The sequence below is a fragment of the Panthera pardus genome, unplaced genomic scaffold, assembly GCF_024362965.1.
Source record: "Panthera pardus isolate Hobbes unplaced genomic scaffold, ASM2436296v1 HiC_scaffold_8, whole genome shotgun sequence".
Taxonomy (NCBI): Eukaryota; Metazoa; Chordata; class Mammalia; order Carnivora; family Felidae; genus Panthera; species Panthera pardus.
Window position 1 is genome coordinate 3,837,454 of NW_026527013.1, and position 21,156 is coordinate 3,858,609.

The following is a 21,156-nucleotide window of genomic DNA, read 5'->3' on the forward strand; positions in this document are numbered from 1 at the left end:
GAAGGGTCCACTCCATAGGGTGCCCAACCCGCCAGGTGTCCCCAGGCTCCCAAAAAGGGCCCCGTGATGCTCAGCACCGCCCCGAAGGAAAGGCTGCTCTCGATCGTGTTCTGGATGCTTCTGGAATGTTCTCCACTGTTACTTATTTTCCCAGGAGCTCCCTAACTGACAATTTCAATTTCCCCACAAAAAACCTCAAACACAAAAACAAAACCGAACCAAAAAAAACCTCCTTTTCAAATCACGCCGGTGCTCTCTTTGCTTCCCCTACATTAAATGGCAGAGAAATCGTGGGGACGTTTCGAAACATGGCCCCTCGTCCTGTGCCCGCTCTGTAAGGGCAGTTCCAATGCTCCCGTCCCTGCACTTGGACAGCTGCTGGGTCTTTCTGGACTTGAGGTCCTGAAACCTGGGCCCGTAAGGAAAGGACCAGAAACCCGCGGACAGCTGGGGCCCCAGACACCTGGATGCCCCACCCCCACCCTGCCCGGTGGGTGGCCTGGGCGGGCAGGCCGCCAGCCGCTGCCTTTGAGCTCATGCGTTTCCCCTTTACAGTTTCAATCTCTCCGAGGACAACGGAGAACCGCAGTTCTCCAACTCAGACACGGCCGCCGGGACCTGTCTGGATGTCCCATCACAGCCCCGGGGCCTCGCCAAATCCAATTTCCCGAGAGAAGAGAGAAACGGGGGCTTTCTGGGACGACCTCCTGCTTTGAGACGCCAGCACGAAAATACCCGAAAGCACCCCGCGCCGCGGTGAATAAACCAGCTGCGGGCCTCCGGGCAACATCAGCCAGCCAGCTGCGCGCTGCGGGGACACAGGACCCCGGCCCCTAATCCCGCTGTCCCCGCCCCACCCCCACCCCCGCAGAGGCCACGCCTCCCCCAGGCCCCTCACCTCCCTGCTGCGTCTTGACCTGGATGGGGTCCGAGAGGGGCCCGTCGCCCACGGAGGTGAAGGCCAGCACGCGCACAGTGTAGGTCTCGTCCTCCAGCAGGCTGCCCACGGTGGTCAGCAGACTGTCATCCACGTTGTGTTTCTGCCAGTTGCCCACGGGGTGCTCAGGCTCCATGGTGTAATAGATCCGGTAGCCCCGGATCAGGCCGTTGGGCTCCACGGGCTCTTCCCACTGGATGATCATGGTGGTGGCGCTCAGCATGCGGGCCTGCACGTTCCGCGGGGCGCTGGCCGGGGCCTGTTCGCCCGTGCGGGTGACCACCGACTCACTGGGGGGCCCCTGGCCGATGGAGTTGACGGCCGACACCCAGATCTCGTACTCCGAGTTGGGGCTCAGGCCCCCGATGCTGTAACGCGTCGTGGTGATGTCCTCCTTGATCTGGTACGGCCCGTCTTGGCTCTTGGATTTATATTCGATGACATAGTAGGACACGGGGTCTGGATTGCCGGAGTCCCACGTGATGGTGATGCTGGTGGCTGTGTTCTCAGTCACCACAGGCGTCCCCGGGGCTTTGGGGAGAGCTGTGGGTGGCAGCCACGGTCACAGGTCAGGCACCCTGGCTGTGGAGCCCGAAGGCCCTCGCTGCGCCTTGACTTCCTCGCCAACGACCCCCGGGCCCGGTGACCCCCGTTCCCACCATCTATAGGAGGGTTCGGCAAACTATGGCCCGAGGACCAGCAGCTGCTTTTATAAATAAAGTATTATTAGAACACAGCCGCGCCTACGTATCACAGGCGGCTCCTTTCGCGCGACAGGGGCAGGGCTGGGGGGGGGGGCTGCAGCAGAGACCACGTGGCCCATAAAGCTGAAAATGCTGACTTAAAAAAAAAAAAAATTTACTCTTGAAGAAAAACATTGACTTTTGAAATTGCTGGTGCCCGGTCTCCGTGGTTTACTCTGCTCAGCCACACTGTCTGTTCCCACAGCACACTTGCTGTTCCCTGTACCTGAAATGCTCCAACCCCAGAGGGCCACACGGCCAGCTGTTTCTCGTTCCTTAAAGCTTCCCGCACCACCCAGGCCGCAGGCACCCTCGCCCAGTGCTTAGCAGAGGCCGGAGTTTTGTTCACGATTGTACGCTCCTAGCACCTAGATGATCGTGCCTTTCTCTCCCACTCGTCCCAAGTTCTTACACCACACGGGCCCCAGGAGAGGCTCACTCGCTCAGCAAGATGACCAACAAACCAGCCGATGCTCATGTTTTCCATGGCCCTAGGACAGGGCTTGGCAAACTCCGCCTCCAAAGGGCCACACAGTAACTATTTGAGCTTTGCAGGCCGGAGAGCTGCCACCGACAAGGCATGGATGACTGGGTGTGGTTATGTGCCAATAAAACTTTATTTATAAAAAACAAGGGGAGGGCCAGATTCAGCCCGCAGGCTGTAGTTTGCTGGCCCCTGTTCTAGAGCTAGAAAACGATTTGGGGGCACCTTCCTCTGAACCTCATCACAAACTTGAGCCATCAGGAGACCCCCGCGGTCCCCTGTCCCAGCTCCAGCTCTCTGAGTCTGCACAGGCTGTTTGCTTTTCTTAGAAACACTCTTCAACTTCTTTGGCTCATTCCTGTTCAACTTTTAATCTTTCTCTGACCTAACTTTTCTGGGGGGCCGGGGGGGGGGTGAGACCCTCGACTCTGGGGGGTCTGAACAGGGCCACACGGTCCCCATCACAGTCTTGATCAACTTGTATCCTGGCTGTCTGGCTACCTGGGCGTGTCACACGTCGGGGTCTCTGCTCGGCACAAGACCCTGCCTCAGTCCACGGGGCCGGGCCCAGGATAATGGAAAACCGATAGACGTCCATTCACAAAACAAGCGTCCCCTTCCCAGCCGCGAATGACCAAAGCCGGAACGGTAACTCAGAGGCTCTCTACCTGGACCCCTGACCTGTGCCCGGGGCCCAGGGATGACCTCGGCCTCCCTGTGCCCCATGGGCCACACTTACATTTCACTGTGATCTGGGCCACAGCCTCGATGACGCCCAGGCTGGACATGGCCACGCACGTGTAGTTGGCCGAGTCCTTGACGTCTGTGAGTTCCAGCACATTCCGCCCCACAGGCATGTCGTCTTCGGGCGTCAGGTCCTCGGCCCCCTGCATCCACTTGACGTACGGCATGGGCGAGCCCACGGCCACGCAGGTGATGTTCACGTTGCCGCCTGGCATGATCTCGTGGCTCATGGGCAAAATGGAGAATCGCGGGGCCACGCGGCGGACTGGGGGTGGGCGGCGGGCGGGTGGGAGCGAGATGCACAGGGTGGGGGGTGGGGAGACGGGATGCAGGGGGGAAAAGAAAGAAAAGCAGGAAGAAAGAAAGAAAGAAAGAAAGAAGGAAGGAAAGAAAGAAAGAAAAAAAGGAAAAAAAAAAGCGGAAAACAATTTAAATATAAACAAGGCTGTTCCCTTCCCCCCAGCTGAAGTTGTTTTTTTTTTTTTCTTCCAAATGAAAAGAAAAGAAAAAAACCAAATTAAAAAAGCAAATTCCAACACAAAGAAACCAAAAACTTCAAAGGAAGGTACTCCACAAACAATATATAGAGAGATATATCGATATATAATAAAAGAGACACAAAGCATTAATTCCATAGCAACAGGGTTTCAGAGACCAGAGTGGCTGGTCACAGCACAGTTACGAACACAAAAATTTATCAGCTGTTTCTCATCTTTGCTGACAGACGTGGCTTCGGGGAGCAGCCCCTCCACCCGCTCCCCCAAGCGGGGAGCTGCGGAACATTCAGGCTGCAGGTGGCGGGGGCTCTGAGGACGTCGGGGAGCAGGGGGGTCACGGGAACCAGCGGTGCTGGAAGGCAGAGGGGGCCGGGACCTCGGCCCCCCACCCTCGTCCCCTCCGGTGACTCGGGGGCCCTGCCCACTTCCCGGGGGGGGGGGCCCTCAAGGAAAAGATGAGAAACTCTAATGAAATTTTTGTGGTTTTGGGGTATAGAAACCCTTCTAAAAGCTTCTGTCGGATCTGACAAGTTTCCATTGATAGATGCAGCTCTCAGAATCACAAACAGCATGCAAAATAGGTTGGTTGAGAGAAGGACAGAGAGAGAGGAAGAGAGAGAGAGAGAGAGAGAGAGGGAGAGAAAGAGAGAGGCAGAAGGAGGGACAGAGAGGTGATGCAAGGAAGAAGCCTGGTTTCAGGGGCCTTCGGTGCACATTCGTGGGTGCCAGAGACGAGAGACAGGAGCCACGGGAGAGACAGAACAGGAAGAGAGAGGCCCAGAGAGAGGGGGGCAGAGACAGAGGAGGAGGGAGGAGGGGGCCCACTGCAATCTGCATATTAATTCTAGCGGATGTGACCCAATGTGACATGTCACATTGTCACATCACAGCCCTGGCAGAATAGGATATTAATAATAATAATAATAATAATAATAATAATAAAACGAGGGAATGAGCTTGAACGTTGAGAAAACAGGGACATGTTCTGTGCGTTTCTCAGCGGGGGAAGCGGGTGCAGCCTTCTGTCCCAACCTCGCGGACCGTGAAGGCGGCAGGAAGCATTTCGGGGGCTCCATTTTCGGAAGTTGGACGGGTTTCGGGGTGGGGGGCGGGGGCGGGGTGCGGATGCTAGCGGGACGCCTGAACTTCCAGAAAGGCGTGGCTGCTCCCCAGGAGCCGTGTAACTAACTGCAGCCCGAAGGACTTGGGCTGGCCCAGCAGATGGTTCGAGCCAGGAAGAGGCCGTCCCTGGCTAAGAATCGCGGGACCTCCAGCCACGCGGGTGGGTCCCCAGCTTCGGGTAGGTCAAGGGGTCTCGTCTCGCACTAGAGAGAGGACAGACTGGAGGCTCGACAAGGCCACACGGGGGGGCCACGAAGTGACGTGTGGCACCCTGCCCCGCCTGATGTCACCTGCCGTCGGCAGGGGGTGGCTGGCAGGGGCCTGACTTGCCCTAACAGAGGAGGGGGCTCCGGGGGGAACCGGTTCCCGCTCTTCCAGCCTGGGGTTCCGAGCTGGAAGTCCCAACCCTTGCTCCCTGAATCCGGATGGAGGCAAAGAGGAGGCGGGAGCTCCGTGGGGGTGGGAGGCAGAGCAAAGCGGCGGCAGCCCTTCGGAAAAGGAAGCCCCACGAAAAGTCCAGTGTCACGTTGGAGACAGGATGGAGGCCGTAGAAGGTATCGCTGGAGGGGGGGAATGGGGGGTAGGGGTGGGGGGAGACAGAGGGGCCATGCAGACGGACTGGGGGTGAGGGGCGGGGCGCTGAGATGGGGGGGCGGCTTTCTGGCAGGGCTGGGGGGGGGGGGGGGGGGGAGTCAGAGGGAGAACGGGGTCTGGCCAGCCAGCGGACGCGGTCCAGGCCAGCCGCCGGCATCCACAGCGAGGCACGAGCGGGATGCCCGACGCTGCGTTGTCATGGAAACAGAACATGATGGGGGATGAGTGTGGGGAGCTAATTAATCAAGGACAGAAAACGGCATCGACGTCCAAAGCAAAACCAGGAGAAACAAATGAAAGAACAAAGCGGAAAAAAGGAAAAAAAAAAAAAAACAAACAAACAAACAACTCAAAAAACCTCAAAAAAAACCAAAAACAAAACCCAACTGAACAACAACAAAAAATCCCCTCGGAAACACAACCCCCAGAAGCAAGAAGGAAAAAAGAACAAAACAAAAACAAAAACACATGGAATGAGTGTGGGGCTGAAAATCGGGGTCTGAAAGGGAGGAGGGCTGTGGCTTTCCCAGGGAGGTGCCCCCCCACCCCCAGCAGAACACAGGGTCTGGCCTGCCCGCCCAGCACCCAGGAGCCCCGGCTGAGGGTTCGAGGTGGCCACGGAGGTGAGATCCTCGCAGAGAAAGAACCTTCGGGGCAAACCAACCCAGCCCCACTTCTCGGGGACACCCTGGCCCTGGTCAGGGCTCAACGAACAGCCCTGATCACAGACTCGCTGACCACACAGCAAGGCAATCCCTCACGACCTCAGAACCTCCCAGAAAACCTCTCCAGGCGGAGGTGGGAGACGGTGACGTGGGTGAAAAAGCCCTGTGGTCTTGGGAAGGCCCCTCAACCTCCCAGAGCCTCGGTTTCTCCACCCATGAAATGGGGGCAATTGGGGACACGCTGAGGAGGCCATGAAGTTGACTGAGGCGTACCCCAGCACACACAAGGTACTCAGCCTGGGCGAGGGGCCTGCGAAGATCCCTTCCGGCCTTCCAGGGTGGGGGGTGGGGCAGGGAGCTCAACTAGATTCTCCACCTCAACAGGGTTTGGGATGGATTAGTTAAAAAGGAGACAGAATTTCTATCGAATGCCCATCTCATTTTATCCCTTCCAACTTTGTGTGGCAGATGAGACGAGGGACTGGAGGCTCAGAGAAGTGACAGGGCTAGCTGGAGGGCGCAAAGGAACTGGTGGGACCAGAGCTCCAAGCCAGGTATGCCTGGACCCTGCCTCTCAGGTAAAGCGGGTCTTGTCTCACCATGGCTAAGTGGTAAGACTTGCAGCCAGGTAGGTGTCTCTTCTTGGCACCTGGCTCTTTCAACTCATGTCTTTCCCTTCCGGGGGGCAGCAAAGAGGGCATAAGTACCTCATCACCTATATATTCCAATCAAGTGAATAGTAACCAGTGGCCACCAGTTGAATACTACCCAGCAGCCATCATAATAAACATCCAGAAGCCATTAGTAAGACGCCCATATTGAAAGGGATTATGAGAACGTCAAAGGGAGAAAGAGCCAGCTTTATGATTTAAAGGTTAAATATGAGCCAAATTTATCCCCGTGTAAGGCTCAATATCTTGCCCCAAAGACCCCAAACACATCTCAACTTATCTTAAAATATCTCCCCGCGGGGAGCCTTGGAAGGTACCTCTGACTTTTTTCAGAAGCACGGACAAAGCATGCTATCTCCAATACGTAAAAGACCTGCTGTACGAGTCGTTCGTGGTAAGTCAGTCCATGCGGAAGGGCACTGGTCAGCAGTAGTCATGTCAGTGCTCACGATCCCACACATGGCCAGCAGCCATCAGTTAAATGGATCTGCCAAGATGCTATAAAGGCTGACGGCTGAGAACCTTTGCCTACGTGCTTTCTCATCTACCTCGTCTGCTTCTGAGGGTGTGCTGTGTAGGAAGAGGGCTGGTTTGCCACGAGTTTGGGGAGGATCGTGCCCACTGGCACTAGGTGGCTCAGAACCCCCTGGGGGGGGGGGGGCCTCAGGAGGCCTCTGGGCAACCTCCCAGCCAGCAAGGGCGGGGTGGCTGACACTGTGTTCTGCCCAGTTTGGTGCGGACACCCACCCACGACATCTTTCCACCCCTGGCTGCGAGCTTGAGGTGCGGGTTAGAAAGTAACGTGGGTGCAGAGCCCACAGGACGGAGTGGCCCCGCGGGACCCCCGCCCCCAATTACCGACCTGAATGGAGGGTCCAGGCAGGTTATAAGGGGACCACACCAGCCTTGGTCCTCAGCATGCTCCAGCTGGCTCTCGTTTCCAGCTCTTCTCGTCACCGAGTAGCCGGGGGTCCCAGCGGGGGGGACCCGCATGGGTGAGGGGGTCAGGAGGGTGGGCGGTGGGGGGGGTGGCGGGTTGGGGGGGGTGGGTCGCTTCAAACCCCGATTCACATGGAAAAACAACTCAAAAACCGTCAAAGCAACCGGGAGACGACCCCTCCCCCAGGCAGGAAGAGGCAGAAACTCAAAAACCAAAAGGGGGTGGGGGTGGGTTCAGGGGAGAAAGGGTGGGGAGGGGTGAGGGAAAACTCAAAAGTGAGGTGATCTGGTTGCAGCACTAGGTAGGGAACTCAACAGTGTCAGACATCTCAACGATTCGGCAAGCCGCAGCTCCAAGGGGGGGTGGGGGGTGGGGGGGGGAGAGCTCTGCCTGGCATTTTGGGGTCAGAGAAGCCACCGGGTTACTCCTCCAGACTCCAAAATGAGGGCGCGGGTGGGGAGGGTGGGGGGAGAGATGCCAAGAAGTTTTGCAGCCTCCACGGGTTTACTGAAGCTTAGATTACACCTGTCCGGGGAAGGGAGGGGGGTCCGAGTCTCATCGAGTCCAAAGCCGTTTCTCAGCCCCTCCGTGGAACCCCAGCCTGTGGCCCGGGGAGCGGGGGTGCTGCCCCGTGGCCTGCCTTGGGCGTCTTTCTGCTCCTGCCCCCTTTGCACAATCCTGCCTCCTCCCTCCCACCACCAGCTCCCTCCGCCATCGAGATAGCGTGCAAGGCCCGGAGGGACCTGGCTGGACCCCGGCCCACGGGCTGACCAGCGGCCTCGGCAAGTTGTTAAGCATTTTCAGCTGGATGTTTTGCTGTACTGCAGACATTGATTTTCCTTTTTTTGGTGGCCTCTCTCTCTCTGTCCCCACTTTTTTTTTTTTTTTTTTTAATTTTTTTGTTTGGTTCTAGCAGAAAATGGGTTGACATCTTGCCAATTGAATGACTTCCTTGCCACCCCTCGCTGCGACCGCCAGAGACGCAGGGCTTTCCAGACGACAAGGTGTAATCTAATATTCCCCTCACTCCCCCCCCGCCCCCCAACCGCCCAAACAGAGGAAACAGCGATGCAAAGGGTGTGAGGCAGGCAGCAGGCGAGAGGTTCGAGAGCTCAGTGTTCCTGCGGAACGCCCCCTCCCTGCCGCCCGCCAAGCCCAAACAGAGGAAGCCTGCCTCCCCACCCTGGCGCCCCCTCTCCCCTGGGGATGAGGGTGGGATGAGAAGGGCTGGTCCTGTCGGGGTCAGGTCAGGGGCCTCGGGGGCAGGGTAGGGGGAGGCACGGCCAGGCGTGATCAGCAGGGACCAGGAAGCTCAACAACACGCCCCAACGGGAATCCTTCTGGAGATACGGGGATTTCAGGGGGCTTCCAGACCCAGTATCTGTATCTACTCCTGTTTCAGGGGGGCCGGGGGGGGGGGGAAGATCCAGGAGGTAAGGACAACACCTAGGCGTCATATCCACCAATGACACGGCTTGGGGGCCAGAAATTTAACTTGAAGAACAACCTGTCCCATAAAATTCCATGCTATGGTTTGATCTGCAAAGGCCTGGGGACGGGTCACAGAGTTCTGAGGAACAGGAGAAATCGGGGCAATCCAGACCCCCCGCGGGCACTGGGCACCGAGTCCTAGTTTCTCAGCTCAGCATTCGAGACCTGTCATTAAATGATCCCAGCCCCATGTGACTTCCTCCCAAACCCTAACGATACCCTGAGTCCCTGGAAGGTGAGCCGATCTTCCCCCAGAGGGCTCTCCCCGCAAGCTCTCACAACACCAGGAGGGTGGCACACCATTTAACTGGGTCCCGTGCACCGTGGGTTCGATGAATCTATGTTGTTGGGACCAAGTGCTAAAGCCACCACCTTCAGCCACTGAGCGATCCCTTGAAGCCTGATGTTAAAGAGACAAGCAAGAAAATTCACAGCCAGAGGGAATGTCATCTGATCACCTCGCCGCCTTGTCAAAAACCTAAGCTGCGGCTCTCCCTAGGGGGCTTCTGGAAGGGGCACGCTGGCTGTATTAAAAAAAGAAAAGGCGGGGGCTTGGTTAGGATTTGGGCCTTTGTATCTCAGAGATCCATTTCAAGAGGAGAAGGACGTGGTCTGAACATCCCGCCCCCGGAACCACCGAGGGTCGGCAGAAGCGGGCTAACTAGGAATGGGAGTTAGGCCTGGGGGGACAGAATCCTTGCAGCTAGCTCTGCACTGGCAACAATGTAAAAGGAAAGGCACCGGTGAAAAATGACATCTGAGCACATGAACTGGCTTCTGCCCTACAAGTCGTTTCAAAGCGGTTTACCACGGCCGTCTTACCCAAACAGCGGATCTGTGAAGTACCTGGTGGGGCAAGTGGGGTCCCCAAGGAAGGAAAGGGACTTGCTCAGATCGCACTCGAGCATTTAATTAGCTCAGTGGACTCTTCTGCCAACTACCGTGCGAGCCGGTGCAGGAAGGATCCTTCCGGTTCAGATCAATGGGACCCCAAGCGATCAGGTGACTGGCCCGAGGTCACACAGTCAGGGAGGGGCAGAGGGAGGCTTTGAATCCAGGCTGGCCGGAGCCCAAGACCCTCTGCCGCCCCTCGGTTTGAATTCACTGGGACCCAGGTTTGGTGGAGGTGCTGGGAGACCCGCTCCTCTGAGGGTCAGCCGGGTAGCTCTCGCACTGGGTTAAAAAGGAGACAGGAGAAACGAATCTCCTCTCACTGCATCTGAGGTCCTCTGGCCAACTTGGCCGTGGACTTCACAGTAAGTGAGAGTTTAGGGAAGGAAGGGGAGGGACGAGAGGGGAAAAACCGGTGACCCCAACAGGCTGGCCTCTTCTCTCAACTTCCACTTATGTTGTTGGGTAGGCAGCTGGGGGTGGGGGGGGCAGGGGCTAGAAATCTAAATCGAGTTTTTATTTGGGGCTGGAGTAGTGTTCTCAAGGGCTTGCCTTTCTTTAGGGAGGGAGCAGACAGGAGTGTGCATCTCTGAAGGTTTGCAGGAGTGAGAGAGACTGGGGGAGGCAGAGACAGAGAGAGAGAGAAAGAGAGAGAGAGAAAGAGAGAGAGGGAGATGCAGGCAGTGGGAGAGCAGGGGAGGCAGAGGGGGAGGGGGAGAGGCTATGTCCAAAGTTCCCCTGGGATTCTCCAGAATTCCACAGTTCTGATGCTCAGGTACTCAGAAAGTGACCGTGCTGTGTTGCTGGACAAGATGTCTGTGACTGGGCCCAGAGCCTGGCGGGGGGGGGGGGGGGGGGGGGAGGTGTGGAGGAAGCGGCCAACACCGCCTGGGAGGCGGAGGCATAGCACTGAAGGGGGGGATAAGCGGCCAAGTATTTCTTCCAAAGTCGGTCACGCTACACTTGCCGACAGGCAGTTTTGTACTCGTGCCCAGCCAGGATGGGAACGTCATCACACAGCTGCCATTCTGAGCGCTGCCTACGTGCCAAGCGCGCGTCGCTTCGGGAGAACGCTCCAGTTTAAGGTAGCCACTCCTCACATTTGGACCGCCGCCACGTGGATCTGAAAATGCTGGCTGCCCATTTAGCTGTGCTTCAAATACCTGCCTTCTGGGTTGTCTGGGAGAGCGGGGAGGTGGTCTCACGCCGAGGCAGAAAGACGGGAACGTGCCTGCTTCAGCCCCCTTCCGACATGGCTGCGGTGTGGGGCTGAGGGCGCCAGCTCTGGGTAAAAGGGGGCTGTCCAGCGAGAGCGGGCAAGCTGGGCTGCTCTCCTCACGCACCCCCAGCATCTGTCTATTATGCCACCTCCCTTGTGCCCCTTGAGCCCGGGCGGTCACTTTCTGCCCCAGCATCCCAGCTGTGGGACCCCGACCCGCCCTCCTGGATGGTAGCTGGGACAGGAACACTGGCTTTTAAATCACAATGCGTTTGGGGAACAACCACAGAACAGCTCAGCCCAAGAAACCGAAACCAAATAGCACGGAAACACGAGACAGAACCAAAGACGAAACGCTTCGGGGGAAGAAGGGGACGGGGCGAACGGGGATGGGAGGGGGAAAAAAAAACGAACGGATCGGTTTTTTCCCCCCCAAGAACAAAACAAAACCCAAATCATAGTAATAATACTTAAATAAAAGGAAAGAAAGAAAATACGAAGAAAACCAAAGGAGAAAGAAAACAGAACGGGAGACGAGAAACACTCCAACAGAAGGCGCTGGGAATTCACCAAACCGACAAGAGTGGCATGCAGAGAAATTTTTACATTCTCCCAGCATGCATCAGGCCCAAGTTACCATGACGACGAGGGGTGCAAAAAACTTAGCAACAACATTACCAACGGATGCATAGAGGCGACCACAATGCAAGCATCGCATGTGTGCGGCCGGCCCTAGGCCGGGCTGGGCGCGGCTGAGATTTTCGTGTCTTTCTGGGTTTTTGCTCTCGCTTGGCGGTTTTTTTGTTTTGTTTTGTTTTGTCCGCTTTGCGCTTATGATTCGTTACTCCGTCTTTTTCGTTTTGTCTGTGTGTTTCCGTGTGCGTGTCTGTGTGTGCGCGCGCGCGGGTGCGTGTCTGTGTGCGTTTCGTGTGTGTGCGTGTCACGTTCGGAATGTAAAAATGTGGGTAAAGAAAGTAAAAAAGAAAAAAACACACCAACCTTCTCGAAGCTCTGAGGGATGTAAAGGGGGTTTGATGCAGAACACAATGACATGGGGAGGAGAGAAAAAATAGGGGAGATACAGAGAGTAAAAAGAGGACTTCTCAAGGCTAAAAGCTGCACGTTTGTTGTTTTTTCTTTAAACCAAAAAGAAAAATTAAAATTAAAAAATAAAAAAGAACAGCAATGAGACCTTTTTTCCTTTGCTCCATATATAAGATCTACATTTGTCCTCCACGATTCTCTTTTTCTTTTTTTCCTTTTTTTTTTTTTTTTTAATTCAATTCGGGAGCGTCTGAGACCCAGGCAGAGATTGGGAGGCTGGACCCCCAAAAGATCGGAGGCTCATGCTGGGGACCCCACCTCCAGGGGGCTGAGGACGCGGGGGTCCCCCTCCCTCGTCGCACCCTCGCTAGAGGCCGCCCCCCCCCCCGCCCCCCCCCAGCCCCGCCCCATGCCTGTCGTCCACGCTGTCCTTAAACGCTGCCGGACTTACAAACCCCCATCCCAGGTGTTTGCAGAGAAATAAGCAGGTTAGACGAAGACCAGTCAGTTGGAGTCGTGGACGCGCAATACAACTCACCAGAGGTGCCGTGGCAGAGTGGGTCGGTGGGTCCCTGCCCACCCTCGCGCCCACGGCCCCGCTCCCGCCCCCCGCGCGGCCTCCTCCTCGGGGACAAGACGTAAACCCCCAGGAGCATAACCAAGGAGCTGCTTCGGGGCCAGTGGGGGGGCTGTGCCCGATGGGGACCAAGGTTGGGGGGGAGGGGGGGGAGCACCCAGCCTCCCGGCTGGAGAACGCCGGGCGCTTGGTGCCTCAATCGGGGGAAACCGAGGCCCGGAGAGGTGTGGGCGCGGCCACGCCTGCAGAGCCAATCGGGGCCGCCCCCGGGGTTTGAACGGGGGGCCCTGTTTGCCGGCAGAAGCGGCTGTTTCTAGAAACCACGGATCGGATCAGAAACAGCCACCGGGAGGCGGGAAAGGGAGGACGGCAAACGGTGGAGGAGGAAGCGGGTTAAAATTTTCTGGAAGAACGGAAGAGAACCAGCGCGGGGATAAGAGGAGGGGCGGACGACAGAGGCCCCCGGGGACAAGGGGAGCACCCCCCCACCACCCTGGCACCTCTGAGGGCACCCCAAGGGGCCCAGGAGGAAGTCCGCGCGCGGCCTCCTTGGGTGGGGGCGGGGCGCTGGGGGCGGGGGGCGGGGCGTGCCGTGCCTGCCGTGGCCCTGGCCTCGGCCTCGCTCGGGCAGAAACGCGTCCTTCCCCGGGGCAACTAGGGGACAGAAGGGCACCAGGCTCTGGGACGGCCGCAGGTGCGGGGACCGGCGAGGGGGCGGGGCCTCAGAGACCCCTCCCCGGCTCTCGGATGGAGGGCGCTGGGGAGGGGGTGGGCGCGGGGAGGGCGGGGTGTGAAGGGGGGGCTACGAGAGGCCACGGAGTCTGGAGAAGCAAAGCAAAGCACACAGCAGAGGGCAGGCACGATACACCACAGAAGCCGACTCGGGTGGGCGGGCAGGCGGGCGGGGCGGGGCAGAGGCCTCCAGGCTCCCCTGGCCCCGTGGGCCCGAGACCGACCCCCCGGCCCTGCCCCGTTCCCTCCTGCCTCCCCACCAGGTCCTGCCGCCCACGGGGTGTGCGTCACCGGCACGGGGGTGGGGGGGTGGGGTTCGCTGCCCGCCCCCCCCCCGTCTGACAGGTAAGGAAACTGAGGCCCAGAGAGGGATGCCCCCCTCACCCGAGGTCCTGCCGTGACCAGGGGGTACAGCGGTGGTGGTGGGGGCGGGGGCCCTCCTGCTCGGGTCTGCAGGGAACAGGGGAGCCCGGAGGCTGTGAGCCCAAGGAGGGAAGGGGAACAGGACAGGACGGGTCCCTGCCTTCGACCTGGAAACGGCGTTCCCTACCTCGCACGTAGAGGTTGGCGGGTGAGGAGTAGCGCACGCCAGCGCTGTTGGTGGCCACGCACTCGTATTTGCCTTGGTCCGTCTCCTCACTGCTCTCGATCTGCAGGGCCCCTGCGGGGAGAGGGGAGAAAGCCCGGCCAGTCAGGGCAGGCCCGGGCCTGGGCTGGGCGGGCCGTCCCAGAGCCCCGTCTGGCCCGTCTCTCGGTCTGTCTGGGCCAGAGAGGCAGACAAAAGACAGGAGTTAGCCTAGAAACCCTGGGGGGGGGTGCGGGGGGGGGGCCTCACCTGGCTCATCTCCCCCCACCCGGAGCCTAGCCCAACACCAGCCTGAACACACTGCGTTCTCCTGCAAACCTCCCCTTCTGTGAAAGCGGGCGGACGCGGGGCAGCGACCGCCCCGTCGAACTACGGAGCCAGGGAGGTCCGGGTCACGGAGGTGTCTTTGCAAAAGCGCGGAGTGAGGCGCTCCAGGCAGAGGGTGGGGGAGACTGAGCTGGCGTTCACAACCCACAGCAGTCGTCTGAAAGACCCTGGGGCCGAAGGGGCGGCCACAGGATATGTGCAAGTTCGGGAAGCTGCTGCTTGCTCTGCTGGTTCAGGCAGTGCCCATGAGTAAACGAACATAGGTCTGGGTTCCTCCAGTGTGTTTGAAATGGCAGGTCCCAAAGCCTGCGGCCATAAACACAGACAAGGCTGAACTTCTCTAAGATTCACTGGACTTTTAGGACTGGGTTGCCTCTCACATCAGCTAAGGGAAAGGATGTTGAGACTGATACACATCAAGTATGTTTGAAATCAGAAAGCCTCACTCAAAAGCCTCCCGTCCCCGAAACTAATTAAAAAGGAGCTTGAATCTTCCCCGCGGTTGGATTCCCCTAAATAAACCTCAGGAAGCCCGAATTCACCCGCCTGTTGTAAAACCGACAGGCCTGGATTCAGGACCCTGGTGCTGATGGGTAACGAAGCGAACTTCCTCAAGTGTGTTTGCATTTACGGTCCCAGACCCATGGCCGTCGTACGCGTGGGCTAGAACGGGAAACCTTTCAAGTGTCTGAAATCAGAGGTCTGAATGAAAAACCTAATGCCCACCAACTGAGGCTGCAACGCCACACGTGTGTTTGAAAATCGCCAGCCAGGATCAAAGAATCTGTTGGTTGTGAGCGAATAAAAGTTTAAAGAAGAAGCCAATTCTCAAGCATATATTGAACATCACAGGCCCAAACTAAAGGTCTTGATGCCTAGGAAGGTACGAAAATGCGGCTGATTTCCCCTATGTTTGAAACCACAGGCCCAGATCAAACACCTAGCTCCCCGTCAATATATAAAAATGAACGCCAACGGCTCAGGAATATACGAAAGCCCGGGCCTCGATCAAACACTACAGTGCCCATGAGTAAATGAGAATGAGGCTAACGTTTCCCCCCAAGGATATCTGAAAACCCAAGTCTGGAACAAATGCTCATTGTCACAAGTGAATGAAGCTGCCCTAACATCTTTACGTTTAAAATCGCAGACCTCAGTTAAAATAGCTGAACGCCCAGGAGTAAATAAGAACGAGGCAAAGGTTTCCACAAGTATGTTTGAAATCAAAGGCCTGGATCAAAGTTTCCGTTTTCATAACTAAACAAAACTGAGTGAACAGCCTGGACCCAAATGCTTCTTGGCCACGAGTGAATGAATGAAAGGCGAGAGAGTTATCTCCGGGTGTGTCTGGATCACAGGCATCAGCGTCCTTGGCACCAAGAGTCCAAAAATCCAGTCCAAGCTCCCCCAGAAGACCCCTCCGCCCAACCGTGTTCGTGGTTGTCTCACGGAAATGATGCGTGCCCACAAATCAGGACCCCAGATTAGTTTCTTTGGGGGCTGTGGATACAGAATCTTCTCCCATTTCACACTTCCTGCTTTCCCCCAACCTCAAGCCTCTGGGGAGGCAGGCAGGCAGGTTACTGTGCAGGCCCAGAGAGGGCAGGGAGCCTACTCTAGGTCACACAGCATCTCGTGGCAAAGCGAGGACCAGACACTGACGCTTCCCTAGGGCTCCGACCCAGGCCCATTCTAGTCCGTTCTAGCCAGCACTTGGGGGTGGGGTGGGGGGCCTTTGAGACTGACGGTCTCTCTGCTCCCTCGGGCTGGACCCTCCGCTCAGAAGGAGCTGTGGAGCCAGAAGGCCCCCTCTGCGTGCTCGTTTTAGAGAAGGGAAGACTGAGGCTGAAGACAGACGAGGTCCGTGTACAGAGCAGCGATAAGAAACCGGCCCCCAGAGCTCTGGGGGAGGACACGGGAGGCACGGCCCCTTCCTGAGGAGACAGCCCCTTCCCTGCAGCCAGGTGGCCTGGAGGGGCCTCCGTGGCCACACTCGGCCCCACAGCCACACACAGCGACACAGACACAGAGACTGGACAGACACTGGGCGGGGCGGCAAGGGGTAGATATGTGGGAGGGGCCTGGGTGCAGCCCCCCGCGGAGCCTGAGGGGCTGGGTGGGCAGCGAGAGAGCGCGTGAGTGGGTGGAGGGGGTAAGGAAAGAGCCTCTTACCTCGGATCGGAGTGCTTTCTGTAAGGGAAGCAGAGAGAGTCAGGTGAATTTCAGAAGGTGGTCCTCGGGGGCCGGGGGGCCCCAGGGAGGCCAGGCGGGGCCACAAGCCAGGCCTGTCCACTCTGCCCCCAGGGGCGTGGGGGACTGAGCCAGCCCTGAGCCTCTGGACCCTGCAGGCCTTGCCAAGAAGTCGAGGCCAGGCTCCTAGGAGCAGAGCTGGATCTGAGGGCTTGTCAGTCAGGAAGACTTCCTGTAGGAGGTGGAAATCTCCTGAGTCTAGAAACCCCTCTAGACTGGTATTAAATGGGCTGGAGTCCCTACGGCCCAGGGAGGTCTACGGCCCGGCCTGGGCCCGCTGGCTGCCTTCCTTCTGGGCTCAGGCAGGGAGGTCACGGACCTCCCTTCCTTCTTTCCTTCTCAAGAGGGACAGGGAGCGAGGGGGGACTTGGGAATCTTGTTAGCGACAGGGGGAGAGGGGTTAGTGCCCCAGGGCTGGGCGTTAATAGAGCAAAGGGAAGGCATTTCAGACAGGCTGAGTAATGGGGACAGGGAAGGGCAGCGAAAGGGGACAGAGGGCAGAGGGAGGGCCCTACGGCCTCCTCAACTTCCAAAAGGAAAAGAGGAAAGGGCCATCGGCTTGTTCACCCGGGCGCAGGGGGCAGGCGCGACTCGGGACACACACACACACACACACACACACACACACACACACACACACACAAGGCAGTTCTGGGCTAGAGTGTTACATTCTGGGCCACATCATCCCGGGAGAGATCCAGCCGCCTTCCTGCTGGTGGATAGCTGATAACCCCAGGAACAAGGGGACCCCAGGCCGGGGCAGAGAGGCTCACGGGACAGAACGCCGGCCCCTCCCACGTGGCACAGGCACACCGGCGGACAGACAGACAGGCCAACCGAAGCCCAGAGGGTGGGCTGGGTGCTTTGAACCCAGCGCCCCAGCCTCCTAGGCCTCTGGATGATCTCTTACAAGATCCTCAACCCGACGAGGCCCCTTTCTCCTCGCTACCTGGGAGCAAATGGAAATCAGCCTCGGGCTGATGGGGGTCCAGAGGCCAAACAGCGAGACCTCCCGGGACGGCCAAGCAGCCCACGGCTGCTATCGGAAGGGAAGGACAGACCTCGCAGGTATGAAAAGGTGGCTCTGCTTCTGACCCTGAGGAAGAGGAGAAGGAACTTTCCCGGGCCAACATCAGTCACTCCCACGGTTGGTTCAGGGGAGTCAGGCTGGATGTTGGGAAAGGAAGTGCCTGGTGCCAGCCCGGCTAGAAAACTCCTCCTCCGTCCCCTGCCCGTGTCCCAGCTCCCAAAACTTCTGTCATTTCATCATTTTCCAGCCGTGTCAAGGCTGGGGGGCTGTGCGGTGCAAAAGCCCCCCTGACCCTAGGATTCCCTTAATCTTCCCCTTAGCCTCCGATCTGGGGTCTGAACGGCCCCTTGTGGCCTTGTGGGGTTTTTTGTTTTTCCTCTTTTCCTTTTGGGCTCCTCTCTCTGCAACCCCCTGGAGCCTGATTGGGGAGGGCTGGGCGGCCGGTGGGGGACGGACAGATGGACGGGAGGGGGGGGGAGGGTCGTTAGTAAACATGCCACGTGGAGCGGGTCACAGTTACTGTCACAGTGGCTGTTAGTCTGGGGGAGGAGAGGGGGCGGGGGAGGGGTGGGGACGACGAGGGCGCGTTAGTCGTTGACGCGGTGAAGAGACAGGACTTACCAAAGGTTTCTGAACGTTTACAACAGAGGGACAAGAAAAGAGAACAGGAACATTAATGGGCGCTCGGCGGACGCCTGAATCCTCTCCGGGGGCGGGGGTGGGGGCGGGGCCGGGAGGGGAGGGGAGGGGAGGGGGGACTGATAATCAGGTTTACTCGGATCAGTAAAGCAGCTTCTGTTCGCCGAGCACCTAGTACGTGCCAGGCACAGATGGACCCCTCGGAGGAGGAGGCCACCGGGCAGCGAGTGGGGGCGGTAGGAACAGCCAGGAGGCCTTCAGGCAGGGGTGGCTCAGGGCGGGCTCCTCAGGGGAAGGGGGGAGAGAAAGCAAAGAGGTGTGCCCCAGCGTGTGTCAGCACGGTGGACCGCAACACACGCGAGCGCACGCCCGCGGGCACGTCCCTACCTCGCGTCTGCACGCAGGCGGCCTAGGGGTGGGGCCTCGACGTGTGCAGGCCGGGACTCACCCAGCGTGCACGTGCCCGGGAGGGGCGGGAACGTGGGTGCACGAGCAGCCAAGATGCAGGGGGCAAGCCTCGCTCTGGGAGGGCGCGGGCGAGCCCACGCGCGGCTGGCGGGACCGTGCTCGGTGTTGGCCCGCACTCGGGGTGGGGGGGGTGGGGGCGGGGGGCAGAAGCCGGTCAGGCCTGCGCCGGGGAGCCCAGACACGCACACGTGGACGCGTCACGAAGCAGGGGGACGAGTGACAGGACACACACACGCCCACCCCCACCCCCACCCCCCGCCCCCGAGACAGACAGACTCACAGATGGGGCACGTGGGTGCTATGCCGAGGCACAACCGTGGACTAGCCATCCCAAGGTGGCCGAGGCCCTGGGCTGGGCTGCCCGTCTGTCTCGTCCCCTCCTTACTGCTTCAGTCTTGGAGATGCTCTCTGCCTGTAGCTCTCTGTGGCTCCCCACTGCCTTACCTGTCTGAGGCCTCCAACGTCCTCCCGAGAGGCTCACGGCCTCAGCACTGGAAATACTCAGTGGCCCTTGCCTTAGACACCTCCCCTCTCTCCTCTGGCCTGGCCGGACCCGTTCTAGCCTCACTGGACACGCCTACGCCTTCAGCAGAGAAGGCGCTCTCCCCCTCCCGCCTCCCGCTCCTCGCCATTATCTTGATGGTCTGTGCCCCGTGACGTACCCCGTGGCTAGGCACAGAAGACGGCCATCCTCACCGTTCCCCGTGGCTCCCCACACCTCTGCCTGTCCGTCTCCCGTTAGTCCCCAGGGCTCGGGCCCCGGAGACGCTGCCCTCCCCCTACTGCCCTCTGTGGCTCCCGCGTCCTCCCAGCCACCTGTGCTCACCTGACCGCAGCTGCTTTATGCGCCCGTTGCTGGCGCTGGGGTCCACGGGCAAGAAATCCTTGAACCAGGTGATCTCGGGGTCGGGGTTACCGCTAGCAGCACAGAGCATCGTAGCCGTCCGCGTCCGCTCCACCACCTTCAGCTGGGGGCCCATGTCGATGTTGGGGAAACCGGGGGGCAGCTGGTCCTCTGAGGGCGGGGACAGGGGAAGAACAGGGCGGGGGCCCAGTTGCCGCACGGCCAGCCCTCCAGGGCGGGCTCGGGCGCCGGCAGGATCTCGGTCCGGCCCCTGCCTGGCCGGGGGAGCTCCTGTGGCCCGTTTCCTCCTGTGCGACGTGGATCAGCCCCACACGACGGGGGGGGGGGGGGGGGCACCAGGCCAGAGCTGCTCACCCGGGGCGAGTCTGGGGATGTCTGGGCATGTTCTGATCGCCACAGCTGGGGCGGGGACCAGGGATGTTTCTCGACACCCCATGATGCCCCTGCTGCCCCCCCCACCCCCCCGCAAATGATCCAGCCCCGATGTCAGCACCGCTGACCCTGGGGGTACTTTACAGCATCCAGAGGGAGTTTTAAAAACGTAAACCGCGGGCGTCTGGGTGACTCAGTCTGTGAAGTGTCTGACTCTTGGTTTCAGCTCAGGTCACGATCTCGCGGTTGTGGGTTCGAGCCCCGCGTCGGGCTCTGGGCTGACAGCTCGGAGCCCGGAGCCCGGAGCCCGCCTCGGGTTCTGTGTCCCCCTCTCTCTCTGCCCCTCCCCTGCTCCCGCTCTGTCCCTCTCTCTCTCTCTCAAAAATAAATAAACATTAAAAAATACATAAAAACATCAACCGAACCCCACCCCACCCCTCCCCTGCCACACGTCCACTGTGACCCAGGACCCTCGCCTCCCACTGCCCCACTGGTCTCGGCTGTCCCATTTTGAGCCTCCCTCACTCCAGAATATCTCAGTGACCGACTCTATGTATCGTCACGTATCTGTGTCACCGCTGTGTCCCCACTGCCCAGCGCAGGGCCTGGCACACAGTAGGCGCCCAATCAATGAGTGAACGGCTCAGTCCCAGCTGCCGTTAGCCTGGGAAAGTCACCACGCCTCCAGGTGTCAATGTCCCCGTTCCCTGGCCAAGGTCTAGTTTCTCTCCACGCTAAAGGGGGCAGGAGGGACACCAGGAGGAGAAAATGCCCCTCTCCCTGGAGACCCTCAGCCCCCAACGTCCAGTGACCGGCAGGCACGTGGCCGCGGGCTGAGGCGATGAGGCGGGCCGGCTAAGTGCCAGGCGGCCTTCGTCTGCGAGCTTGAAAATCAGAGCAGACTCTGTGGCCTGATTGAGCTGGGGTCTCTCCACGGAAGGGTGGCGGCTCGGGGACCTCCCCCCGCCTCCACCTGCCGTCCCACCTCGGTTCTCCCTCTCCAGCACCTGGGCTCCAGGCCCCTTGCGCTCTGACCTCTAACACCTCCAGCTCCGCTCTGGCCTGCCACCCACAACGGACACAGGACTCCCCAGGCCCAGGGACCAGGCTCCTCAGTGCAAATCGAAACAGCCACTAGCCCCGGTGTGGCCGAAACGAGCCCTCCCGCCACCCACAATTCGTACATTGGACCCCGAGCCCCCGGGACCCCAGAATGTGGTTATTTGGAGATCAGGTCTCCACGGGGGTGATTAAATTAGAATGAGGCC

General features: G+C 59.2%; 1 protein-coding gene across 1 annotated transcript in view; it reads right to left on the bottom strand.

The window, feature by feature from the left end:
• Nucleotides 1-21,156, bottom strand: part of PTPRS (protein tyrosine phosphatase receptor type S) — a 97,915-nt gene that overhangs the window by 30,884 nt on the left and 45,875 nt on the right. Inside the window, exons 5-9 of the mRNA XM_053898225.1 lie at nucleotides 19,478-19,666; nucleotides 16,437-16,454; nucleotides 13,902-14,012; nucleotides 2,904-3,173; nucleotides 899-1,480 (exon numbers count right to left, since the gene is read on the bottom strand). Of these exons, the coding sequence (XP_053754200.1) occupies nucleotides 899-1,480; nucleotides 2,904-3,173; nucleotides 13,902-14,012; nucleotides 16,437-16,454; nucleotides 19,478-19,666 (1,170 nt within the window). The remainder of the gene's footprint in view (nucleotides 1-898; nucleotides 1,481-2,903; nucleotides 3,174-13,901; nucleotides 14,013-16,436; nucleotides 16,455-19,477; nucleotides 19,667-21,156) is intronic.